Source organism: Gymnoscopelus braueri, assembly GCF_963280865.1.
Source record: "Gymnoscopelus braueri genome assembly, chromosome: 6".
In the NCBI taxonomy this organism is placed as follows: domain Eukaryota; kingdom Metazoa; phylum Chordata; class Actinopteri; order Myctophiformes; family Myctophidae; genus Gymnoscopelus; species Gymnoscopelus braueri.
Genome location: NC_137607.1, coordinates 47,623,385 through 47,651,025, shown reverse-complemented (window position 1 = coordinate 47,651,025; position 27,641 = coordinate 47,623,385). Strand labels below are relative to the sequence as shown.

The window sequence follows — 27,641 nt, the reverse complement described above, 5'->3', positions numbered from 1 at the left end:
GTGCACAGTTTCGCTGCGATCAAGCCAACGGTGCCGGAGATTAGCTGTTCACAGACGGACACACGGACACACGGACACACACACGGACACACACACGGACGGACAGGGGGAAAAACATACTCTCTCGCCATGCCTTTCGGCCTGGCGGAGACAATAATAATAATACATGTTATTTATAACGCACATTCTTGCAAATCTCAAAGTGCTACAGGATTTAAAAACATGGCATAAAAACAGCAAAGGCAACCAAACAATTACATGGGCCCTTATAGGCTAAAGGGTCAAAATAAAAACTAGTTAAAAACAGTTAACTCAAAGGTCATGTCTCACCTAGACACAGGATCTGACACATATTTTGACATGATAGTCAAGATTCAATGTATCGCCTGAGCAAGCAGGCTCTATTAGCTCAATGGTAAAAAAAAATCTGCACCTGCGCAGCAAACCGGGTTCAAATCCGGGGTACAGGAGGAATGTTACATAGTGCAGCTTTAAGTCTAAATATTTGGGGAATTTTAAATTCACTTGCCAGCTTGAGTGCATTTACTCTATCTTGGATAGAAAAGACAAAAGAAAATCTTTACCTGTGTGATCCGTCGACACTGCAAACAACGAGAATTGAAATGTCATGACTTTCAGGTTAATTGCACTCACCATACTAAAAAGGAGCTCAGTTTTTGCTTTAGAACACCGGTTCTTCTAGTCTTTGAAAATGTGATATGATTTGGAGACAACCACAAAAAAAACAGTTTTCGAATACTTTTCTGGCTCCTCGTGATTGGATACTGTATCTTACTTTGTGGAATATATATATATATATATATATATATATATATATGTTTAGCTGATGAACAATTAATTTGACTTAACTCAGGATGAGGGTCTCTTTTACTTTATCATGGCTTCAGCAGCCAGTAGGCATGCATCATTTAGTTTTAAACCAGTTACCTCTAATTCAGTTATATAGCAAAACATACTAGTACAATAATACTCTTTTCTTTAAATACTTTTTCATTGGGGAAGTTAGATAACATATGGCAAATGTCATTGCATATAGTGGCACCCATTTAAAAATAATGATATTACAGTACAACAATTGTTATGGGTTACACGGTAGAATATGTGTTGTTTTGCCTTTTGTAGTTTTCCATTTTTACAAATTCTGGCATTCATGGTGTGTCACAAGAAAGGCAATGATTAAAATGAACAGATGCTCAATTGTTCATTCAGTAAGTTATGTTTATTTAATTATTTTCCTTATTTTTTATTATTATCACTGATATCAGTAAGAGCTGGCTAATTATCCACATAACATTGGGATCATTCTATTACAGAAAGTTTGCCATGATGTTATAAGATGCAACATACAGTACGTTTACCCCTGAGATATGGTGATAAAAGGTCACTCTTCACTTACTGTTTTACCTGAGGAAATGTTGTCCATTAAAAAGTGTTTTTCATGTATTCTATAATCCAGTATCTGTCAAAGAATGTGTGAATTTTCTTCTTACAATCATCAAAAACTATTACAATGTTTTCAAGGACTTTTATTTAGCATTGACTAGTTTTCTTTTATTCTACAATGGTACACAAAACCATGTCAATGACACCACATCAAATTACTTATAGTTTTTAAATTACTAATCTAATTCTATGGGACTGTGTGTGTCCAATATTGTTAACTTGAGTTCCAGCCAACAAAGCCGTCACAGAAATAAAGCCAAACACAAAAATATGACATATTGAGCCATTTCAACAAACATTTATGTCCCTGCCAGGTTGGCTGCATATGAGTTGGCCCAGATACAGATGATGGTAATGAAGCTGACTGCTATGAAGAGGATGTAGAAGATGAAGAGCAGGCGGTCAATGATGAAACCCACCTGGACCCACTCCTCAGAGCTCTGGTTCCCTGTCAGCTGCTGGTCCACCTGGAGACGGATGGCCTGGAGGTCTTTACCCAGCCTCCTCATCTCCTCCAGGGCCTTATCCTCCACCTCTGGCCCCCTCTCCTCTGGAGCTTTCTCATCAGCCTGGTCCACCACTGTCACTAGAGATAAGGCTATTTTGTTTTGTTTAGGGACATGGCATTAATGTTACATACCTGGGCATGGGAGTTAAATTGATCACTGACTTTGAATGAACTGCATGGGTCTATACAAATGGCAAAGTTCTGAACTGACATCATCTGGCCCTCATGGCTCACACATTTCTCTCAATTCAGCGGATGCTCAGGAGGATTTACTTCGAAATATCATTTGAATGCCCATAATTGCAAGTAACTCTCCATACTATTCCCATACCTGAGTTTGTGTTTCCTTTGAGCTTTGGAGGAAGGAATACGAGAGGGCCCAGGATACGAAGGACCAACACCTGGACCCATCGGGGGACCGGAGTGATGTTCCAACTGGCGTCACACAGGAGATTGGTGATGAGGATGGTCTCTAGTAGGCTGGCCACCATCAGAGCCATGCAGAGAGACAAAAACACGTCTGGAAGAGAGAGATAAAAGGGAGAGAAGGAGAGCAGACGGAGTGATGCACCTTACTGCATCTGGGAGTCAACAACATAGCATTGTTCTCATGCAGGTCGCCTGGACAGTGACAGCTTGTATACTGACTTAAGAGAGGTATGGTGTTTCCAGTGACCGGCAGAAGGTCGTTCATGATGAGGAGGAAGACGGTGTAGCCCAGGATGAGGGTCATCTTGAAGGAGGAGCGGTCGACGCTCTGGGGAGGAAGCAGGAAGCTGAAGAGGTCCACTGTGATGAGGAAACAGCTGGGAATGATGAGGTTCACCACGTAGAGAGTAGCTCTGCGCCTCACCCTGATCTACACGGACAAAAACAAACCATTCCTATAGGTTCACTGCTGGGCTGGCGGGTTTGTACTTTTAAATAGACAAAGCAACTTTATTCTAACCAACTATTGGCCTCAACAATACACTATTACTACTACAAATCACAATAATATTAATGATAATATCCGCTATCAGCATTTTCCACAGAATATAACATACATGGAATGCAAGCTCATCGATGCCGGTATCCTCAAAAGCCAGGATGTATTTATGGTATGTGATGTCTATCAGCTCCCACTCTCCCATGGTAGTCATTGCCTTCTGGGAATTCTTCAGAATCTCTTCCACTGGTAGATCAAGGAGCATTCTCACATCCGTCACTGAGAGGAGAGGCAAATATTAGAGAGGAGAGGAGAGGACAGGAGAGGAAAGGAGAGGATATATATGAAGAGGAAAGTAAAACTAGAAAATGTGCTCCTCGGAGCACAAGTCTCCGCCAGCAGACCTGTGCTATTTCAATAGCACGGGTCGTCTTGGTAGAACGGGTCGTCTTGGTAGAATGCACGTGGTTTTTGGTGTTCTGCAGGGGCGACTGAATATGTAGTGTCTGCATCTAAAAAATGTTCTTCTTGAAGCAATGTGTCATATGGGAGTCCTCGTAATTGACTGGTTTGTTCAAATGCTTGTCTGTCTTCTTCATCTTCATTGTCTTGAACAGTTTCAGCAGTTGATTGGTGTGTTTGATCTATGTCAGTTTTCTCTAGTGCTACATAATGTAGTTGATCAAGGTGGCCAATTGTTACAGTATTAAGACTTCGGCCTTGTTGTGGGATCAATTCAACTCTATAGTCCTCTTCTGTGTTACTATTGTAGATGAGTATGCTTTCTTAGCTTTGGCCTTCTGCGCCTTTGCTTGACCAATGTTAGGTGTTCTCAGAGGGACACACACACGCACGGACGGGTGATTTGTACTGGAAGGTACTGTTCCAATCAAGACTGATTGATCCTGTCTTACCTCACTTCAAAAACATGATGGCTTTTTGAAGTGACACACCTATTTATAGGATTTTATTTCGTCATGCGTCCCTCTAGCCAATCAAAGGCATTGGTGTCAACATATTGACATGTGTCACGTGGAGCTTGACCAATGTTAGCTTGGCTAGGAGGGAGGTGAACACACGGCGGGACGAAGCGAAAACATACTCTCCGCCTCCGGCGGAGACAATGAACGGCAGCTAAGGCTAATGACAAACACACTTCTTCTATTTTATTAGACATCATCAAACTCTTTAAAGTTCAGTACAGTACAAATGGACCACAATGGAAACCTTGGAGTTAAATTGCCTATAGGGTCAACCGACGGCAGGCAGGCGGGCGGGCGGACGGACGGTGGGTGGGTGGACGTCACAAACGTAACCTGTGAGGTGCACCGTTGCTCCAATCCACACCAAACTTGGCAACAACACTGGTTAGGGGCCTGCCATCAGAATAGCCAGACATTGCTCCGCCCCCCTCTGTGTTCCTATTGGCTGAGCTTTAAAAAGCCATAACTCCAGTTCCCAGCATACTAAAGGCCCCAAACGTGGTGGGTGCTCTTAGACGGCCAATAGGGACGGGCTGTAATTTGCTGATGCCCCGCCCCCTTTGTGTTCCTATTGGCTGGGGTTTAAACACCCATAACTACAGTTCCCAGTATGCTAATGGTTTCAAAATTGGTAGGAGGTCTTACGGGACAGGCTTTAATTGCTGAAGTCCTCCCGATTGCAAGGTCGCACAGGTATGACAGTGGACCTGGGTGCTGCAAGTGCATCACTGCTCGGCAGCAGTGTTAGAGCAGTGTTTAACACTTCAAATGGCCATACTTCGGCGGCCATTGCTCTTATCAGCGCAACATGGGACTAGGTTTTGCGGCCTGAACATCTAGTAATGTAAATAGACCACAAATGCATAATATATCTATATACTATAAAATGTAACTGTAACTGATCAAAGACATGTTTTAGGACACTAATCGTTCACTAGTTGTACTTTGTGGATCATATAGATTACTGTTCTGTTAATCTGAGTTCCCAGAAGTTTTCGCCAGCTCTCGCATACAAACGGGAGGGGCGAGGAACTTCTGGGCCAAAGCCCTGGTATTTGTTGGCGGGATGTAACTTACGCTCAGAATCTGAGCGGACACGCCTCTTACCGGTCTGAGAGCTATGCAACTCGTCTAAAAAGTCCGACAAGAGGCAAACAGCAGTACACAACAATGGCGGCCGCAATTTCTCAAGGGGAAATTGCTTCCCGTCACTCCTATTTACATGCAACACCCACTGCATGTGGATCCCGCCCCCTTTTCTTCATTGGCTGTTGATTTGAATCAGAAAGCAGTGGCCGCGCCCCTGCTGTCCAGGCTTTGAGCCGAAGCCTCCCAGACTACTGTTCTGTAAGCAACAAGGGTTAATCAGTTTCATGGGTGATACAGAATGTTGTCAGTGAGAGGCTCAGAGATGGTTTGGTATTTAAAACAACCACAAATATATATTTAATCTAATTATTTGTTGCCTACACCTGGTCAGGGCCGCATTAAGACCCCTCAGGGCCGGTGTGGAACAACACAAAATCAAAGGCCCCCCCTCAACATTAATCGGACAATATCGGGTGCGTTCGCACGCCCAGCGAATGAACGCGCACCTCACGTGCGTTCGGTGCATGTGCCACCGCCAGCAAGAGCGGCGCTGACAGTCACACTGCACAGACACAGGGCACAGCACAGCCTTTCCAACAGTCTGTTTCTGCTATAACTACAGTGTCTAAACTGTCTATCATTCTCACAGGGCCCTGCAGGCTGCGGGCCGTGGAACACAAGTTCCACTAAGTTCCACGGTTAATGCGGCCCTGCACCTGGTCATTATCCCCCCTGCTTTCTTTTTGCTTCATTAACCACTTAAGCCCTATAACGTCTCTGTCGGGTGGAAACCTCATATGTCCAAAGCTGTTACCTTTTAACACATTCAGTGCCAGAATTTTATAATAACAGAGCGCCACGCTGAGCTGCGTGGCGCTGTTTAAGCTGTAGACTCCACGATGAGCAATCCATGTGAAACTAGAAAAAGTGCTCCTCGGTCAGGTAGGTTATTGTGGCCTCCTGGTGGCGCTATAATAAGCCAATGTGAAAAGGGGCGGCATTTCTTCTTAGGCCTTGCACGGTAATCGGACACTGCATTCATGATTTGAGGCATTTTGTTCCAAAAATGTGTTTTGCTAAATTAGACCTGCTGGTGGCGCTATAACATGCCAATGTGAAAAGGGTGGCATTTTTTCCTCGGCCTAGTGGGAATATGTGTGCAAAATTTCACAGAGATCGCACGTTGCGTTCATGATTTGAGGCATTTTGTTCAAACGGACCTATCCAGCAAACTTTGGAAGCCACTGTTAGCCAATTAGGATGGAATATGAAATATCGGACACTTCCATCTTGATCACATGACTATAGAGATACTGTGTACCGATTTGCGTGATTTTTGGACAGATTCTGAAGGAGTAATAGCAAAACATTTATTTTACAAAAGTCAGCCTCCTGGTGGCGCTCTAAAAGGCAGATGTGAAAAATGCATGGCAAAGGTTTTCCCTTGGCCTCTAAGTTTCATGCAGATCGGTGCAGTTATAGGTGACAACGTAAATCGGCCTGTTATAGCGCCACCATGAGGCTGATTTGAACATTTTCAAGTGGCATTTCTTCCTCAGCCTAGTGGGAATGTGCGTGCACAATTTCACGGAAATCACATGCTGCGTAGATGATTTGAGGCATTTTGTTCAAAACAAACCAATCCTCCAAACTTTGGAAGCCAATCTTAGCCAATGAGGATGGAATATAGAAAATCGGACAGATCTATGTTGATCACATGACTATAGAGACCGATTTGCGTGATGTTTGGATAAAATCTGTAGGAGTAATACAAAAAAAATCTGACCGTGTTTGGCACCCGATGTGTTAAGATGATTCAAATTCAAAAGTAGCAAAAGTAGCAGATCTACAAGCTTGAAAAGCGTTGCGTTATACTTCTTCGTACAATGAATAGCTACTAGCTCACAATGCATCTCGATGTGACGTGCCAGGTTGAAAGTTGTTAAATTGGCCAAATACACAGCAGAAAGGCTATACAGTATACCATGGTGGTGCAGTGACAAAAGATGACTTTGTCCACACCATGACTAGTTAGATATTCCATCTCAGAAGGTCACAGGTTTGATGCCCAGCAGCAGCCATAACTGTGTGTGCACATGGCAATAATCTCAAATCTCTTTGCCGAAAATAGTTCTTTTCTATTTTTGCAGAATGTTTGCCTATTATGACATGCTGAAAACAGGGACGAGACGAAAGAAATCTAAAGACATCGTTAAATTACGTATTATTCTCTTGGTATAAGGCATTTCTTTTCTAAAGGTTAGAGCAGTGGTTCTCAACCTGTGGGTCGGGACCCCCACATGATTTCTTTTTTAATACAGGGTATCTGCACATTTATAAAGTGACTATTCAATGACTTTTAAGCCTTTTTAATACCTATAAAAGAAAAAAAGAAAAAAAGACCATTTACTGAGTCAAAAGTAATCAACAAACTATACTATAAAAACTGGTCAAAAATGGGAAAGAGGCAACAATTGTGAAAATAGCTGATCTACTGTACAGTACAAGCTCACAACGCCTCACATTGTGAGCTTGTAGATCAGCTATTTTCCACAATATTTATTTATCTGTGGAACCGAGTCAAACTAAATGTAATGCCTCAACTCCTACAAGTGCTTGCCAGTTCAAACTTCAAATATGATTATTTTGCGGGGTTGCGGCCTGAAAAGGTTGAGAACCACTGGGTTAGAGGAGGATGGACGTTTGCAAAGGATGCTGATGTGAATCCTTTGGTTAAATGATCAAGCGGTGAATAAGTGCCTGTGTTCTAGTTTTTTACTACTGCTGATGTGCCCTTGAGCAAGCAATGCATCGCATCAAAGTGGATTGGTGACATTGATTGAGCACATGTGAAATGTATAGTCTAGATGTGGAAAATCACATAAAAGAAGAACCTTAATCACATGGAATGTGATGGAACCACCAAAAACTATTGTCTAATTATATCAATTTTTTTTCAGATGATGGAACAACAAAATAAATTCAATAATTAATAAATAATAAGTAAGTAAGTAAGTAAGTAAGTAAGTAAGTAAGTAAATAAATAAATAAATAAATAAATAAATGTAAACGTTAAAGTTTTCACATGAATGCAGAGGGGCCCTCGAGCAAAGCGGTGCACCTCACCACGGTGGATGTAGGAATTGAAGGTGAGGGTGCAGTTCTGGACGTCAAAGGGGAAGGTGTAGATGTTAAGGTTGCAGGAGCTGACCACCTTGACGGGCTTGGCGTCGTGTAACTTGCCGCTACTGTAGGCGATCACGTAGGGCACAAACGGGGCGTCGTTTTTATCCATACTGCAAGACAGGAACAAAGCAGAACAGCAGGTTAATAATAACTGGTGTGTCTTTTAAAGTCATTCCTTGTGTTTCACCCATCATCACTTCTCTTCCTTAGATAGATTTGGAATTTTCTTTCTTTCTTTCTTTCTTTCATAATGCCATTTGATTGATAAATTAGACGCAATAAGGGGTAGGACTAGATACGTTTTAAACTTCTTCCTGAGGGTGCAGTCACACCGAACTTTAATTCTGCCATTGCGGCGGATTCTGGCAATGCTTTTCAATGAGAAACAAACCTTTTTTTTGCGGAAATTCGCAAATGGCAACAAACCGCTCCGTTCCCATTGAAAAGCATATCCGGCAGAATCCGCCGCATTGGCAGAATCAAAGTTCGGTGTGACTGCACCCTAAGCCCTTTTTGTGTACTCTGGAGTTATTTGTATTTCTATTTAACATTTTTGTTACTTTCTCATTTTAACTTGTATTATGTTTACTTAAAGTATTCTTTGTCTTTTAACTGTGTCTTTAACTGTATACAATCCAATGCAAATCACAACGCCCAGTTGGATACTTACCTACCCACTCTGTTATATTTCATACTTTGTTAGAGACACAATCGTGTAACAGAACTCACAATTCGTTGATCACTACATCTGGTACCCAAAACTTTTCTCTGGGTAGATTAATCTTGTCGGTGCCACACTGGACCGGGTCCCAGCTGAAGAACTCATTCTCCCAATGCTAAAACAACATACACCAGTGTTATTGTGCTGTACACAAAGCAGGCCTACAGTGGGTTATATGGAAGCTGGAATAATAATGACGTCATAAGACAATGCAGAATATTTGTATTGTCATTACTGAGTTTTATTTTTATGTTGCACTTTATGTTGCACTTTTTGATATGTGCCAGTTTGAATTTAAAGTAAAGTGAAAACAAATTAAACTAGAAAAAGTGCTCCTCGGAGCACAAGTCTCCGCCAGGTCAGGTAGGTTATTATGGCCTCCTGGTGGTGCTATAATAGGCCAATGTGAAAAGGGTGCCATTTATCCCTAGGCCGTGCACAGCAATCGGACACTGCATGCATGATTTGAGAAATTTAGTTCTAAAAATGTGTTTTGCTAAATTTGACCTGCTGGTGGCGCTATAAGGGTGGCATTTGTTCCTCAACGTAGTGCAAATGTGCATTCAAAGTTTCACCGCAATCGGACGCTGCGTTCATTTTGTTCAAAATGGGCCACTCCTGCAAACATTACATGTCAATGTTAGCCAATCAGGATGGAATATGAAAAATCACACACTTGATCACATGACTATAAAGATCATGTGTACCGATTTGCGTGAAATTTTGATCAAATCTGAAGGCTTAATATCCAAAAATGTGTTTTACAGAAGTCTGCCTCCTGGTGGCGCTATAAAAGGCAAATTTGAAACATGCAGGGCAAAGGTTTTTCCTTGGCCTCTAGAGAGCGTGCATACAAAGTTTTACACTGATCGGTGCAGTTATAGGTAAAAACACAAATCGGCCTGTTACAGCGCCACCATGAGGCTGATTTGAACATTTTCAAATGGCATTTCTTCCTCGGCCTAATGGGAATGTGTGTGCAAAATGTCATGGAAATTGCATGCTGTGTTCATGATTTGAGGCATTTTGTTCGAAACGGAGTACTCCTGCAAACTTTGAAAGACAATTTTTGCCAATCAGGATGGAATATGAAAAATCTGAAATTAGCCGTTTCTTTTAATGACTATAGAGATACTTTGTACCGATTTGCCGGATTTTTGGCCAAAATCTGTAGGAGTACTGTTCAAAAATGGGTTTTGCACAAATCAGCCTCCTGGTGGCGCTATAAAAGGCCCATGTGAAAAATTTGGACTGCTCTGGCATCCAGGGAGTGTATGTGCACAGTTTCGTTGCGATCAAGCCAACGGTGCCAGAGATTAGCTGTCCACAAAATGACAGAATGACACACGGACGGACGGACACACACACACACACACACACGGACGGACAGGGGGTAAAACATACTCTCTCGCCATGCCTTTCGGCCTGGCGGAGACAATAACTCAAAATAGTGGATGGTCACAAGTAATTGTTTGCCTTCTTTAAGATAAGATACTCACAAAATGTAACCAGATGTATGTAGTCAGAATCTGAGCTTTTTCATCCTGTAAAAAATTATAATAAGTAGGCTATTACTTTATATAAGGACCTATTCTTTTACAGAAATTAAACAACAGTGTGTCTTTCAGAGGACCTACACGACAAATGAAAGACAAACCAGACTGGACTATTGACGGATGAACAAATCTAGAAAGACCAGACTCCATAACAACACTTGAACTTAGAGAAATACTGTGATCTTGTCTGGGTGTCTGGAGTGAACGGTCCACACGACCAGACCATAATGTGTTCTGGATAACAGCGTCTTCACTGATTCACTTACCACTCCGAGAATACCGTACAGGGTGAAGTGTGTGGTGACATTGGTGGGGGTGTTGGAGTTCAGGACGGGTCGTATTGCGCTCAGGTTGAAGACAGGTCCCAGAGCCTCCAGGAGAGCAGGGGGATCCGGACGCGTACAGTTCAATAGAATGGCACCATCACATGGAGCTGTGGGACGACTCTGGTCATGATCATGCTATGGTTATTTGTTCTCTCACAGACTTTAAGTGAACTCATTAACCACTTAAACCAGGGTTGGGAAACTTCAGGCACAGGTGCCAACTTTGGCACAGGAGAGGGTGATCACTGATCACTGGCACACTGGCATAAGTGTGAGGGAGAGGATTTTGGTTTAAAATAAAATATTTTAAGTCCCCTCACATTTGTACGCAAATTACATCCTGCACATAAATCTACATTCATTCAAACTCTGAACTCTGACTGGGGAGGCAGTCTGGGATATGAGTGGGTTCAGATCTGAGCCAAGTCTCCTGCAGGAGGCGCGACTGAAGCCTCTCCTGGACGAGAGTCTCAATGATCATTACATACTGATGTGAAAGAAAATATTTCCAAAGAAGGTGGGGTAAAGAGTCTTTATATATTTATGTTATATGCTATCTAGAAAATAAAAACATAGTACTTCATTTCGAAAAGGATGCTGACCCCTGACTTAAACCCCATATACCTTATCGTACGACAAACAGTGAAAATAGACGAAAGTCTACAAGTTTAAAACACTGTGCATTGGGACATGTTGTAAACTTCTAGATAAGCTATTGTTTGCTATTTTATAACATTTAATCTAAAGGAAATCTTTAGCCGATAATGATATACCCAAAATATAGGGATGCCAGGTTGAAAGTGCTTAACAACCAACAGTTAGACATTGTTGTCAGTTGATGATAGATAGCCTAACTATATGGTCTTGATTTACCTGCGTGAGTAAAAATAAATGTATTATTATTTTATTTAAATCAGGAAACTCCTGGATTGAATACAAATATTTATTGAGCCTAAATATATGTATATGAGCATAATGTGTATATTGTATACTTTGGCGCTAAGGCTCTGTCTCAATTAATATTATTATCTGTAAGCATGAAAATATTTCTAATAAATAAATAATCTGCCAAATAGATATTACATGGAATGGAATTCCATGTAAAACTCCCTTAAGGGAATCATATAGGCCCACAGATGGATGCCGGGGTGGCGGTGGGAGCTCAAACAAACAACAATAATGAAGCATAAATATATTAAAACACATTTTCTGCTTTCTAAACTCCTTACCTTTCATGAGGCTGATGGTAACGATACACAAAATCACAAAGGGCTGGACTGATGGCTGGAGCAGCTAAAATTGACATTAATTTAGCAAGGTTAAGTGTTTATCACAGCTCAATCCAGTTATATTATCTTAAAATGAATTTAGACAGTAAACCTGACACCTGAATCTACAGTATGCACCATGAAAGCACAATTTACCTTCATTTTAGAATTCTTGTCAGCCATCACGTGAGATTTCCAGTTTTGTGTTTTCAAAGCTGTCAGAGTCCAATGGTTTCTTCAGTTTCCAAAAGCCTGGAGAGCACTGATTAATCCATATCCAACACTAAGGTATTTTGCATATCAATCTTGGATGATTGTCACAGCTGCTGCTATTACGTAATCCCCAGAAAATGACTGGAGGACCATTCAGCGTTTTAAACTATTCCGTTTCTTCATATGAGTCAATTCTTCAGTGAGAAAACAATTGCAAGATTTTAACAACGTTTATCAAACTGCGCAGAAGGATCTAATCCAAGACCTGTCTGGCAGACAAACTCTGGCTAAACTAAAATAAGCCTTGTAGTGGCACAGATATACATAGGCTACACAGTATACGTAGCATACACAAGCCAAGCGTGACTTGGTTTAAACCTTTGGCAAATCAGGTGGCTTTTTAAATTTGTGTTCATTTTTACCTGTACGTGTTTGGACAACAGAGCTTCAGTTGTGGTGGATGGCTTTGGTCAGTCTGTGTGTCTTCAGGTGGTGAGTACTAACCACAGTGGTGTGTGACTCTCACTCCAGGAGGATTTCACCCCCACCCCTTCATGAGATAGGAGGGGTGATGTGATCTGATAGCCACATAAAAAAAAAAAAAAAGGTGTTTTTTTTCTTTTAGAACATTGCAACTAGAGTTGTTCCGTTGTTCAGTATCGGAAAAGCTGCCGATACTGCCTAAAAATTCTGCCATCGGCGAGTATACCAGTCTATGCCGATCCGAAACTACGTAATTTATCACATGCTGATATTTAATTTACAGTTATATCTTGATTGCTTCAGTTGATGTTGCATGACTCTTTTATACTTTTACTGTACTATTTACATTATTATTTTACTAACTTGTAGCTGCACATTAACAATTATTAATAGAATTGTTATTTATTCCTAGATCAGTGGTTCTCAAAACCTTTAATCACAAGGACCCCATAACTCTGAGAGTATACAAATGGAACCAAATGGACCCCTAAAGGTCCATTTGATTCCATTTGTACACAGAGTTACAGACCTGTAAGGGTCCATTTGGAACCCCCTCAATGAACCAGTTGGTCCCTGGGCCCCACTTTCAAAGATTTGTTTAAATTACTCACTGGTTTCGGATCAGTACTCGGTATCGACCGATACGCAAGTTATGGGAAATGGTATCGGGAAGGAAAATCTACAGATCTACAACCTCGTAATGCGTAGCTGCGTGTTGTGAGCTTGTAGATTGGCTTTTTGCATTTGATTGTAGATTGTTGTTTTGTTTCATGTAAAATACTTCAACATTTCAGACCAAAATAGTTCAACCTGTGACATGTGTCACTGCCTGGTGTTCATGTGACAGAAATCCACACTGTGATTTGCAGCGAATGCAAATTTCTATTCTCTTGCGGTCCCAGTTGTCTGAGCTCATTTCCATTTCGTGTTGGGCAGAAACCTCTTATCTCCATATTCCAACTTTTTGTGTTTTCTGCAAATTAACGCCCTACTTGATCATACTACAGCGTCACACAAAAGAATTAAAAATAGCAGATACACAAGCTTGAAACGCGGCGCAAAGCGACACATTTTGAGCTTGTAGATCTCCTACTTTTGATACTTTTGAAGTAGAATCCTGCAAAAGTAACAGTAACACTTTGGTCTCACCGCTCTATTAAAAGACAGGCGTTGTGAAGTGAAACAGGGTGTGACAAGAAGGACACAGACCCATATCAATCATACTCATAAAAGTTGTAATTTATTTATATTATTTAAATTAATAATATAGGCCACAATGCACAATTCATACAAGTATTTCTCAAACTATTTTGTGCCAAGGACCCCCAAATTGATAATGCTGAGGGCATTGTATTTTATGGAGTGACGTGGTTGCAGAGTGCAGACATACTGTATAGGCCTAATGGTTGAAGACAGAGAGGCTTCCCATGTTACCTGTGCAGATTTTAGGTTGCAGGCTCTGTCCAACATTTTCTTTTATGTGCAGTGCTGCCATTTGAGCTGGTTAGGTGATAGGTCAAATGTAGGCCTAGGTGTGGATTTTGACTGACACCATGCATCTTTTCATTACTAGCTGGCCTTTGTAATTAATCTCACACCAAGCATCGTTGGTTCCAATCTTATTATACTGCATTTTTGTTGTATGCAACATGTGCTTACTTCTGTGAGCTTTTGGTGGCTGCTGAAAATCTAATGTTGCTTCAAAACATCAGACTGAGAACATTGTTTAATTAAGTACTCCTGTCAAGCTCACATGAAAGGTAGGACACAAAATGCAAAGAAGAGAACAAACAAGGTTGTAGGCAAAAGCTGGAAGTCTTTACTGACATAAACACTCACAAGTGCACCTCACACAACTGAACACACTGAAACTGAAAATCCCGTAATATGACAAATTGGCAGTCCTAAATACCAGAACACTCAGTTAGAAACAAACTCAAGCATCTTCAGCTGGGTTGCCCAGATGGAATTCTCTCAATCTCTCAATCCGGACAAAGAAGGGGAGAGGGAGAGGGACGGGGACATGCAGGGATGTTCCTCTCACATGAAAAACTAGTCAATTGTTTTCAAGGAATGTTTTAGTGTTCACTTGTTTTCCTAGATTCTACAAAACCATATCCACATCAACCACATAGAATTACTTAAGCAAATTGTATGGGACTGTGTGTGTCCAATAGTGTTAACTCAAATTCCAACCAACAAAAGCCTTCACATAAAGAAACACAAAACTATGAAATATTGAGCAATTTCAACAAACATTTATGTTACTGTCTACAACATGGGTCTCCAACAAGGGGTCCAGGACCCCTAGGGGGTCCTCAGAGATACTGCAGGGGGGCCGCCAAAACTTTGTGTGATAGGGACTTTATTAAAAAAAAAATATTAACCACTTGAAACCTCACATCACTATTCTGGGGGGAGCATCAGATGAAAATAGCAAATCTACAAGCTCACAATGCGACGCGTTGTGAGCTTGTAGATCGGCTATTTTCGGCAAAGAGGTTTGGTGTACAAGGGAAAAATAGCAGACCAAGCCAAAGGTCAAGTTTACAAAGTATTGAGGGTTTAAGTCGTTAAATGTCTAAAAACTCACATTTAACATGAATCCAATATGTAGTGGGGGTCCCTGCTTCATCTCTCTCTCAGCTAAGGGGTCCTTGGCCTGAAAAACGTTGAAGACCCCTGGTCTACAATAATGGGTAACAAACAGTGGTCATCTACATATTATCAGCTGCATATGTGCTGGCCCAGATACCGATGATGGTAATGAAGCTGACTGATATGAAGATGATGTAGAAGATGAAGAGCAGGCGGTCAATGATGAAACCCACCTGGACCCACTCCTCAGAGCTCTGGTTCCCTGTCAGCTGCTGGTCAACCTGGAGGCGGATGGCCTGGAGGTCTTTACCCAGCCTCCTCATCTCCTCCAGGGCCTTATCCTCCACCTCTGGCCCCCTCTCCTCTGGAGCTTTCTCATCAGCCTTGTCCTCCACTGCCACCAGAGGGCAGGCTTTCACTTCTAGGAAACAGGTATGCACATGACATTAGTGTAAAATAGCTGGGCATGGGAGTTAAATAGATCACTGGCTTTGAGTGAACGGGGTGTATAGAAACGGCAAAGTTCTGAACTGACATCATCTGGCCCTTCTGGCACATGCAGGTACACTAGGCCTACTCCTAATTCAGTGCATGTATGGTCAGCTAAATGTACTTGGTTATTTCCTTTCATTGGATGCTATGCATTGTGTTGTTTTTATGAGAGGAGTTTGTTAACGTCGCCGTTCCATTGGGGATGTAACATAATCAGATGTATATAGGAATGTGGACTTGGTTAGGGTGCTACAGTGGAATAAAACCTATATTTAATTATTATATAACTCATACAGTACCATATTATTCCCATACCTGAGTTAGTTTTTTCTCTGGGTTTTGGAGGAAGGCCTACAAGAGGGCCCAGGATATGTAGGACCAACACCTGGACCCATCGGGGGACCGGAGTGATGTTCCAACTGGAGTCACACAGGAGATTGGTGATGAGGATGGTCTCTAGTAGGCTGGCCACCATCAGAGCCAGGCAGAGACAGAAGAACACATCTGGGAAGAGAGAGATAAAAGGGAGAGAAGGAGAGTAGAGGGAGTGATGGAAGTCAACATGGCATTGTTCTCATGCAGCACATCTGAAAGGTTATATTCCCAACACACACTCACAGAACAATAACAGACTAGACAGCATTGTTATCAAAGTGATTTAGGAACCATTTCCTTCTCTAATCACCTGTGTGATTTGTGGAAGTCATTCTTCAGGATGACATTACATGAAGTCCTTGTGCCATCTATAGTGGTAATAATAGGGTTGCCAGCTACCTGAAATTCAAATACAGGACAGCCGGCTGGGTGTATTTTTCCAAGAAATAATAAGGGACGCCCAGGAAAAAAATGTAATCTCACTGTATATATAGTTTTTGTGTATTATCCACTTGAACCCCAGCATGCATAATTCTGCGGGGAACGTCGATCTTATGAACTGTTTGAACTTGTAACATGTGTGTCTTTGATTGATTCCCACAAATAAGGAACAAAGTGTGTCCTTTTATCAGTTCAATAAGGGGACACGTCTTTTAGTGTCCATATAAGGGACGATTCTGTATCTCAAGGGACGGTTGGCAACCCTAACGTACACGCGCACACAATCCATGGTCCTTCAGAAACATGACATTTCAGTTAAGCCGTACAGAAGGCTACAGCTAGTCCTCTGGCCTTTACGCCTGGACAGCTTGTACTACTGACTTATGAGAGGTATGCTGCTTCCAGTGACCGGCAGCAGGTCGTTCATCATGAGGAGGAAGACGGTGTAGCCCAGGATGAGGGTCATCTTGAAGGAGGAGCGGTCGACGCTCTGGGGAGGAAGCAGGAAGCTGAAGAGGTCCACTGTGATGAGGAAACAGCTGGGAAGGATGAGGTTCACCACATAGAGAGTAGGCCTGCGTCTCATTCTGATCTACAAGGGACAAGAACAAACCATTCCTAGGTTCACTGTTTCTGGGTTCAGGGTATTATTACTACAATCAATATCTGCTATCAGTATATTCCATAGATTATGTTTAAGATTTTAGATTTAAAGTGCTCGGCTGGCGCAGTGGTAAAGTGCCTATTTAAGATTTAAACTTACATGGAATGCTAGCTCATCGATGCCACCAACCATAGTAAACTGCAGGATATATTTAGTGTATGTGATGTCCATCAGCTCCCACTCTCCGTTGGCTGACATCACCTCCTTGGAACGCTTCAGAATAGCCTCTAGTGATTTCCCAAGATTCAATCTCACCTCATTCTCTGAGAGGAGAAGAGGGACCAAAGGAGAGATTATACAAGGAAATAAGAAGAAAAAGGTAAGTTATGATGTCGGGCAGAAACCTCTCATCTCCATGTTTTAACTTTTTGATTTTTTTTAGTAAATGAACGCCCTACTTGATCATACTACAGGGTCACACAAAAGTAGCAGATATGGGCCCGGACGGCTAGGGTAGCAGTCCGGGCACTATAGGCTGCTGATGCAGCTTGGCAGCGTGTCGAGGGTTTGATTCCCGATCCCTACGACCTTTGCTGCGTGTCACTCCCCAACTCTCTCTCCCCATTTCCTGTCAGTCTACTATACTATCAATAAAGGCAGAAAAAATACCCCCAAAATACCCCCCCCCCCAATTTTTTTTTAAGTTATAAAACAAACAAAAAAAGTAGCAGATCTGTATGCTCGAAAAGCGTTTTGAGCTTGTAGATCTGCTACTTTTGATCTAAGAAATGTCCATCTAATGTCCATATAATTTCCATTATTCTATCCATTATTAGCAGTATTCAATTTCAAAGCACATGTGAGGGAACAACCAAAAACTATTTGTATCTGAAACAAAACTAAATGTGACATTTGGGTGCTGAGGAGGAGCCCTTCTTGAGCAAAGCGGTGCACCTCACCGAGGTACATGTAGGAATTGAAGGTGAGAGTGCAGTTCTGGACGTCAAAGGGGAAGGTGTAGATGTCAAGGTTGCAAGAGCTGACTACTCTCATGGGCAGCGAGTTTTTTATCCGGCCGCGGTGATTGGCGGTTACGTAGGGGACAGACGGGGCGTCGTTCTTGTCCATGCTGCAAGACGGGAACAAAGCAGAACAGCAGACTGATGTCATACAGCTCTAGAATGACCTTTTTGTAAAGTATTTTAAAGTCATTCCTCGTGTTTAACCCATCATCAGGACATTAGCCTGGTATTAGCTAGACTTATCACGTGGGTTCACTGGCCAATGCCAGGCTATAATGCCGAGTACTGATCCGATACACCAACGCGTAATAAAATAACAATCTTTAGGAATAAATAACGATTCCATTAATAATAGTTAAAGTGCAGCCACAAGTTAGTAAAATAATAATGTAAAGAGTATAAAACAGTATTGCAACATCAACTGAAAATAATTCAGTGCAAATGAAAATATCATATTATAAATTACGTGGTATCAGATTGGCATAGACTGGCATCATTTTTGGGCAGTATCGGCAGCTTTTCCAATACTGGTATCGGTATTGGAACGACTCTACTTCAATCCTGTATAATTTGCAAAGAATGCCTATACACAGCATACCCAAAGTAAATTGATTCTTGAACCATTTGGAATAAATGCGTGGGCATGGTCTCATTTTGAAGGTAAACACTTTAAAGTTTTTCCCCAGCAAAAACAATCTACTCTATGTGCAAATGACATTGAGTTATACAAGTTTGAACTTACTGGAATAGAAGGTTTTAAATTTTCACCTGAATATTTTCTATAAATAGAGGCCTTTATAACACCGCTATTATCATTTGAGCTGGAAAACACAATGTGGCCACAGTATGAAGCCTTACCCAGCCCATGACCATAAAACATTTGATTCTGTGAAAAATCAAATGTGTTATGGTCATGATTCACCAGTAGCCTGGATGGCTTGATTCTAGGCTTAAAATAATTGATATGTTTTTGGAAATTACTATGGGAAAACTTAATGGCCTTTTTATTTTGTGGAGCCACTGCTATGCCCTATGGGGGTTTCTGTGGGGTTTGGACATTATACTGTATATCACTTAATCACCTCGAAGGAAGAACATAATTTTTGTGGAAATATGTCATATTGGCGGAGTAGAATTCAACTTTCAACAAGTCGCTGCAGCTTTGTGAATGTTTGTTTGTTTGTGTATGTCAGAGTTCGGCGTTGATTGTAGCGTCAGTTTTGATGCTATCTTGGTACATTTTGCATCCTTCTAATCACAAGACCTGTACCTTTAAAATGGTATATAACTTGCCAAGGTAGGTGACACACAATTATGTACAGTTCACTTGTTTGTTTGTCTGAAAAATGCAAAAACAGCCGCGGGCCGCAGAGTGTTATCAGGTTAAGAGACAATCATGTAGTACATGTAACAGAACTCACAATTCGTTGATCACTACATCTGGAACCCAAAACTTTGTTCTGGGTAGACCAATCTTGTCGGTGCCACACTGGACCGGGTCCCAGCTGAAGAACTCATTCATCCAGTACTAAAACAACAAACAAGTGTTATTGAGCTGTACACAAAGCAGGCCTGCAGTGGGATATATGTACAGTGGTAGCCAGTTGAGATCATCACATTGGGTACCCACTAGATCAGTACCTCTCAGGTACCCATCAAAGCCACACCCCTCTGGGGGGGTGGTTTTGCCTTGGAGGGAGGAGTTTAGCATTATTTTTTTTCCCACCGTGCAATACAGTAAGTGGACAGTAGATGGCAGGGCCGAGCAACTATTGGTACTATTCTAAACCAAGTCCTATTTGCACTGCATTTTTTCTTGTTAAAGAGACAATTTAAAAAACACGTGTGTGTAAAGGGTTTACACACACATTTCAATTTGTATTTAAAGTGAAATATCCCTTTAACTATATTCTACAGTTTAACCCAGTGATTCTCAACCTTTTTCATTTCAATTTCATTACAGTATGTATTTCATATCTATTGCTTTATTTAGGCATTTTGTATCACAATATATATATTTTCTTTTAATAAGGGTAATAATAATAATAATAATAATAATAATAATGACTCAAAATATATATACTGTAGGGCTGAAGTGGTTAGTGTGTTCTGTAATTGTAATCAAGATCTACAAAGTAATGTCTCTGTCATTTTAGATTTATTTGGCTATTCAAAAATAGCAACTCAAACTACAGTAATACTCCAGTAAAGTAAAAAACACCATCATTTTTCACAAGGCTCTAGGCCAGAGGTCTTCAACAGGGGGTCCGTGACCCCTAGGGGGTCCCCGGAGGTACTGCAGGGGGTCCGCGAAATTGTTGTTTGATTAAACAATATTTTAGTTTGAAAAAAAAAACATTTGTTTGAAAAAAATAAAACATTTATTTTTCTTTTTTCACCCAAAATGTCAAATTGTCTTTAAACATAACATGAATCCATAGCAAACAGATAAATGGAGGCACAATGCACACTAACATGGTATGTTTATACATATTTTGTAGAGAATTTTTATTTTGTACGCCTACTGGGGCAGGTGCGTATAGGAGCAGGCAATATAAAACACAATTGTATACATGAATATACAATATATGTGGTAGCCCCCCCTACCCTACGAGGTAGGGGGTCCCTGCTCCATCTCCCGATCAGTTTGGGGGTCCCTGGCCTGAAAAGGTTGAAGACCCCTGCTCTAGGCGACCCAAGTAGGAATCGTACCCTGACCTCCAACTTTGCAGATCCTTTTCACTAACTAATAGGGAATAAGCTTGTAGATGAGCTATTTCCTCTGCTCTGGGGTTTGACCTGCTTGTCCTGCAGTTTTAACACAATGAAACAGGGACCCCTTAACACAGAGAGAGAGAGAGAGAGAGAGAGAGAGAGAGAGAGAGAGAGAGAGAGAGAGAGAGAGAGAGAGAGAGAGAGAGAGAGAGAGAGAGAGAGAGAGAGAGAGAGATCTCTAAGCTAAGGGGTCCCTGCTTCATCTCTCTCTCAGCTAAGGGGTCCCTGCTTCATCTGTCTCTCAGCTAAGGGGTCCCTGCTTCATCTGTCTCTCAGCTTGAAGAATAGCTATTTTCAAGTAACCTCAGCTGAGAGTCTGTGTGTATGTGTCTTGTGTGACTTCCTGCGTCAGCCAGTGACATTGACATGCAAATCTGTGCCCTGCTTTTGAACAAAGAAGTAGCAGCCACGTGGGGGGTTGGGGCTTGTCCCTAGCTATTTCCTCTGCTCTGTAGATCTGTAACTGAATCAACTGATTCAATCATTTAGCTGGGGACCCCCTGGAGCCCCTGGGGGTCCCCAGACCACACTTTGAGAACCACTGATCTAGACACTGTTTCTCAACATCAGGTCCGGGGCCCACTAGGGGTCCATATGGACTCTTACAGCAGTGGTTCTCAAACCTTTTCAAGTCAAGGACCCCCAGATTAATATGTGTTTGGGCTGCGGACCCCCATCTGAAAAAGTGTTGTGCCAGGGACCCCCATCTGAAAATGTATTGTGCCAGGGACCCCCATCTGAAAACATGTTGTGTCAGGGACCCCCATCTGAAAATGTGTTGTGCCAGGGACCCCCGTCTGAAAATGTATTGTGCCAGGGACCCCCATCTGAAAATGTGTTGTGTCAGGGACCCCAGAGGAGAAGAAGTATGTTTGATTTTGTCTCTGAGCCAGGCTTGTATGTGACCACATTAACTGAAAATTACAGAAAATAGCACATCTACAAAGTCTCATTGTGATGTGTTTTCACCTTGTAGATTTGCTATTTTTGGCTAATGTTCCCCTAAAGTTGTAGTGGGGGGGAATAAGCTTGTAGATGAGCTATTTCCTCTGCTCTGGGGTTTGACCTGCTTGTCCTGCAGTTTTAACACAATGAAACAGGGACCCCTTAAAGGAGGAGTTCACCCAAAGAATGATTTATTTTCTATCAATTGCGCACCCCATGAAGCCTTGAATACATGGATTTATTTAGTTTTTTGTCGCATTCCTAAGCCAATAATTTGATGCCCGGGTGTATTTCCGGTAGGAGACACAAATAATCTACTTTGTGTCTCCTACCGGATACATTAGCCGGTAGGAGACAGGAATAAAATTATTAGCTTAGGAATGCGACAAAAACACAAATAAATCCATGGATTCAAGGCTTCATGGGGCGTGCAATTGATAGAAAATAAGTCATTTTTTGGGTGAACTACTCCTTTAACTGAGAGAAAGAGAAGAGAGAGAGAGAGAGAGAGAGAGAGAGAGAGAGAGAGAGAGAGAGAGAGAGAGAGAGAGATCTCTAAGCTAAGGGGTCCCTGCTTCATCTCTCTCTCAGCTAAGGGGTCCCTGCTTCATCTGTCTCTCAGCTTGAAGAATAGCTATTTTCAAGTAACCTCAGCTGAGAGTCTGTGTGTATGTGTCTTGTGTGACTTCCTGGGTCAGCCAGTGACATTGACATGCAAATCTGTGCCCTGCTTTTGAACAAAGAAGTAGCAGCCACGTGGGGGGTTGGGGCTTGTCCCTGGCTATTTCCTCTGCTCTGTAGATCTGTAACTGAATCAACTGATTCAATCATTTAGCTGGGGACCCCCTGGAGCCCCTGGGGGTCCCCAGACCACACTTTGAGAACCACTGATCTAGACACTGTTTCTCAACATCAGGTCCGGGGCCCACTAGGGGTCCATATGGACTCTTACAGCAGTGGTTCTCAAACCTTTTCAAGTCAAGGACCCCCAGATTAATATGTGTTTGGGCTGCGGACCCCCATCTGAAAAAGTGTTGTGCCAGGAACCCCCATCTGAAAATTACGCAAGTACTGTGCTTAAGTACAATAATTATTTTGAGGTACTTTTACTTTACTGGAGTATTTAATACTTTTACTTCTACTCCACTACATCTCAGAGGAAAATATTGTACTTTTACTCCACTACAATTAAATGAAAACTTTTGGTTACTACTAGTTACTTTGTAGATTTTGATTACAATTACAAAACACACAAACCACTTCAGCCCTAAATATATTTCAGCCGATTGAAAATAGCAGATCTACAAGCTCACAGTGAGTTTGTAGATTGTAGATAAATGTGGAAGGAGATACAGTCACTGTGATGGTGCTCAGTGTGAACGCGCCACCCTGTGGCTGAATGGCCACACTACATGTTGAAATTAGATACAATACATCTGGGGGGCGTGTCTGAGAATCTGGGGGTGTGGCCGAAAAAGGTACCTGGGGGTGAAAAAGGTACTGGTTTGAAAATGGTGAAGAAACCAACTGGCTACCACTGTATACTGAGTTAAAGGAGTAGTTCACCCAGAAAATTGCTTATTTTCAATTTCACACTCCATGAAGCCTTGAATTCATGGAGATTTTTTTGTTTTTGTCTCATTCCTAAGCCAATAATTTGATGAGCGGCAGAGACTCAAAGAGTCAGTCTCCTACTGAGTCTCCTACTGACCGATGACCCGGTCATCAAATTATTGTTGTCAGAATGTAGAACAGTGAAAGAAATGAAGTAACATCCAATTAGTAGTCAGCCACAAGTAATTGTTTTACATTGTTTACGATCAAATACTCACAAAATCGAGCCAGATGAATGTAGTCAGAAGCTGAGATTTTTCATCCTGTTTTTTGTTTTTATGCAAAAAAAAATAAAAACAAATAAAGAAATATATAATTCTTTACATGGACCTATTATTTTACAGAGATTAAACTACATTTTTCTCAATTGACAATTGAAAGTCCAGACTGCATAACACAACTAAATGAAATACTATAAACCGCTTGTCTGAGTGACAAGGGGTTACTTAGGCACGGGTGTCAACATTGGCACAGGGAGAGGTGATCACTGGCACATGCTGGCATAAGTGTGAGACAGAGGATTTCTGGTTTAAAATAAAATAAAATATATATTTTAAATGTAGTCAATTAAATTAAGTCCCCTCACATTTGTATGTAAATTACATCCTGCACATAATTCTACATTCATTCAAACCCTGAACTCTGACTGGGGAGTGAGTCTGGGAGATAGGTTGGGGTCTAATGACAAAATGTCCTGATGTGAAAGAAAATAATAATAATGAAAGAAAAGGCTGTTGTATTTATGGACTGTCAAAATCTGTTGGAAATGGTGTTAATGTTGATATGGCACACTGACTATCAAGAAAATAAAAACATGGCACTTCATGTCAAAAAGGTTGCTGACCACTCTGTAATAACTATGTTGTGGAGAACAGAATGTTCACTGATTCTCCAAGAGGACGTACCACGCCGAGAATACCGTACAGGGTGAAGGATGCGTTGACATAGGTGGGAGTCGACATGTTCATGACGGGCCGTATGGCGCTCAGCTTGAAGACAGGTCCCAGAGCCTCCAGGAGAGCAGGGGGATCCGGACGCGTACAGTTCAATACAATGGCACCATCACATGGAGCTGTGGGACGACGCTGGTCATGTTATGGTTATTTGTTATCTTACAGACTTTAAGTTAACTCATTAAAGGTACGGTAAGTGATGTTGTTTTTGTAAAAAAGGTTAAAGTACTATATTTTGATAGTAATCATTTCTATAGAGCGTTTGTTCGGTCACAGGGGTCTCTCCAGCTCTTTAGTAAACAGAATATAGTACATTTTCAGGTGACAACATTTGAGCCAATCAGGAGAGAGCACTGAAAATGCATTTTCTGTTTAATAAAGACCTATAACGAGTACTATCAGAACATAGACCCATTTTGCAATTATTTGAATAATTGCAAATCAATTACCCTACCTTTAACCACTTAAACCCTGTATAACTTGTTATACAATGAACGCTGAATATAGCCAAAATACAAACACACAACATGGTGAATTGGGACACATTGTGAGCTTGCTTTGATATATCATGTTATCATTCAGGGGTGGGCAACCTTAGGCATGGGTGCCAACATTGGCACAGGGCAAGGTGGTCACTGGACACTGGCACACTGCCACAAGTGTGAGAGAGGATTTTCTTTTAAAGTTAAATATTTAAAAGAATGTAGTCAATTAAATCAAGTCCCCTCACATCTGTATGCAAATTACATCCTGCACTTAATTTTACATTCATTCTGAACTCTGGGTTGTATAATCCTGAAAATATTTCAAAAGAAGAAAAATAAATAAAGGTTGCTATGTATATGGACAATCAAAATCTGAAATATTCTATTGTGATGTGGTGTCATCATTCTTAATGTTTATATGGCACACTATCAAGAAAATAAGTCCCAACAACATTCCACTGCTTTATAAATACTAAATATAAGTTAGTGGCAAATAAAACCACCTTGATTCTTGATTCTTGTAGATATGCTATTTTCTCTATTTCTGAACATTTTCATACAGAATTAGAATTAGAGAGAATTAGAGTGGATGCTGGGGTGGTGGTTGGAGCAAGATAACAAAAAAAATTAAGCATCAATATTAAAAGACCACTCCTTACCTTTCATGACACTGATGGTAAGGATGCACAAAATCACAAAGGGCTGGACTGATGGCTGGAGCAGCTAAAATTGACATTAGCAAGATTAAGTAATATAATCAACAGTTAAAAATGACAGAACTAGAAGTGTTTATCACAATCAGAGCTTAATCCAGTTTTTTTGTCTTACAATTAACCTACACATGAGACATGACAGTATGCACCATGAAAACACAATTTACCTTCAGTTTAGAATTCTTGTCAGCCATCACACTGTGATTTCAACGCTGTCAGAGTGTAATGGTTTCTTCAGCTTCCAAATGGCTGCAGATCACAGATTAATTTATAACCAATGCAAAGGTATTTTACATAAACAATCAATCTTGAATGATGTGTGGGGACTGTGGATGGAAATGAGCTTCCAGCTAAATCCGCCATGTTTACATGAGATACTTTTCATCTTATTGAATTCACATTCATGTACTGAATGTTCATTGGTCCTGTCCAAATAAACAATAAAGCAAAGTAACAGTAATATTTCCCCAGAAAATTACTGGACCATAGTTCTTCTTAAGTATTCACTTTCTTCATATTAATCAATTGTTCAGAGAGGAACGATTGCAGAATTTTAAGACGTTTCTAAAACGGTGCAGAAGGATCTAATCCAATACCTACTTGCAAACTCTTGCTAATCCCAAATTAACCTTGTGTCAGTAGGCTTAATCCCAAATAAGACATGCAGTGGCACAGACAGCATAAAATAAGCCAAGAGTGCCTTGGGAAAAACCTTCACCAAATCAGGTGGCTTTTTACATCTCTGTTCTGTTTTGCCTATACGTGTTTGGACAACAGAGCTTCAGTTGTGGTGGATGGCTTGGTAAGTCTGTGTGTCTGTAGGTAGTGAGAACTATAACCACAGTGGTGTGTGACTCTCACACCGGGGGGGGGGGGGGGGGGGGGGATACCGATACAAAAGTATCGGTATCAAAATATACCTAAAGTACTCAAAGTAAAAGTATCCATTGTGCAGAATGCCCAGATCCACAAGTTCAAAATGTATAAAAAATCTTCAGTTTTCATATAATTGTATTAGAGTAAAAGTACATTCATTTCCTATGAGATGAAGTGGTGTAGAAGTAAAAGTATTGAAAATTGTAAATACTGAAGGAAGTAAAAATACCTAAACATTTTACTTGAGTACATGTACTTAGTTACTTTAGACCACTGGATTTCACCCCCACCCCTTCATGGTAGGGGTGACATCTGCTGGCCACATAAAAAAACAAATGAAGAATACAAAAAAAGGTTCTACTTTGCTTTCTGCAAAAGGATTAAAAACAGTCTTTAGTCCTTTTTCAACTTTGAGAAATGTATGTCTGTCTGTCTGTCTGTCTGTCTGTCTGTCTGTCTGTCTGTCTTCGGGTTTCACTACTGGGTTGCTTTCAACTGTTTTACTTTTGTGTACACTTTAACCCTTGTGTCCTTATTTTTGACATGTTTAAAAAAACATTTCAAAGCCAACAAAAATAGCAGAGCTCATAATGCGACCTGTTGTATTGGGCTTAAGTGGTTCATCTTGTTTGACATTTGGTTGTGTTGTTGTTTTGTTTCATGCAAAACACTTAAAACATTTCGGACCAAAATAGTTCGACCTGTGAAAAGTGTTGCTGATGTTAGTGTGCTAGAAAGCCGCAGCGGGCAGCGAATGCAAATGGCTTTCTCTTGTGGTCCCAGTTGTCTGGGTTTATTTGCATTTCATGCAACATATCATGGAGTGCTGCCTCTGTGGCCTCACCGCTCTATCAAAACAAAAGACTTCATGTCGCGAAGCAAGGTGTGACAAGGAGGAGACATACCCATATTAATCATATTCATAAAAGTTGTCATTTATTTATTTAATTTGAATGGAGAATATAGGCCACAGTGCAGAGTATATATATAACAAGGCCTAACATTCATATGCATACAGTATGA

The 27,641-nt window shown here is 41.1% G+C and overlaps 2 protein-coding genes across 2 annotated transcripts; both read right to left on the bottom strand.

Annotated features, from left to right (window-relative positions):
- Positions 1 to 1,451: 1,451 nt before the first annotated feature.
- On the bottom strand, positions 1,452 to 12,290 carry LOC308086631 (5-hydroxytryptamine receptor 3C-like). Its single transcript, XM_080430255.1, has 10 exons — positions 12,186 to 12,290; positions 11,991 to 12,054; positions 10,702 to 10,868; positions 10,379 to 10,423; positions 8,888 to 8,994; positions 8,099 to 8,268; positions 3,019 to 3,179; positions 2,621 to 2,831; positions 2,304 to 2,492; positions 1,452 to 2,062 (listed from the first exon to the last, which is right to left on the bottom strand). Exons 1-10 carry the CDS (start codon positions 12,210 to 12,212, stop codon positions 1,764 to 1,766), a joined length of 1,440 nt encoding a protein of 479 aa, XP_080286381.1. The 5' UTR covers positions 12,213 to 12,290; the 3' UTR covers positions 1,452 to 1,763.
- A 2,440-nt stretch (positions 12,291 to 14,730) lies between these two features.
- Positions 14,731 to 25,964, bottom strand: LOC308086629 (5-hydroxytryptamine receptor 3C-like). Its single transcript, XM_080430251.1, has 10 exons — positions 25,910 to 25,964; positions 25,689 to 25,752; positions 24,497 to 24,663; positions 23,810 to 23,854; positions 19,679 to 19,785; positions 18,195 to 18,364; positions 17,395 to 17,558; positions 17,013 to 17,223; positions 16,131 to 16,319; positions 14,731 to 15,744 (listed from the first exon to the last, which is right to left on the bottom strand). Exons 1-10 carry the CDS (start codon positions 25,934 to 25,936, stop codon positions 15,443 to 15,445), a joined length of 1,446 nt encoding a protein of 481 aa, XP_080286377.1. The 5' UTR covers positions 25,937 to 25,964; the 3' UTR covers positions 14,731 to 15,442.
- Between the last annotated feature and the right edge of the window lie 1,677 nt (positions 25,965 to 27,641).

Coding starts and splice junctions, on each gene's coding strand:
- LOC308086631 (XM_080430255.1), bottom strand. CDS start 12,212: ATGGCTGACAAGAATTCTAAAATGAAG. Junction 12,055..12,185: donor ACAAGAATTCTAAAATGAAG/GTAAATTGTGCT, acceptor TGTCAATTTTAG/CTGCTCCAGCCATCAGTCCA. Junction 8,995..10,378: donor CATACATCTGGTTACATTTT/GTGAGTATCTTA, acceptor ATGTTGTTTTAG/CATTGGGAGAATGAGTTCTT.
- LOC308086629 (XM_080430251.1), bottom strand. CDS start 25,936: ATGGCTGACAAGAATTCTAAACTGAAG. Junction 17,559..18,194: donor CAATTCCTACATGTACCTCG/GTGAGGTGCACC, acceptor TTCTCCTCTCAG/AGAATGAGGTGAGATTGAAT. Junction 15,745..16,130: donor CAGAGAAAAAACTAACTCAG/GTATGGGAATAA, acceptor CCTGTTTCCTAG/AAGTGAAAGCCTGCCCTCTG.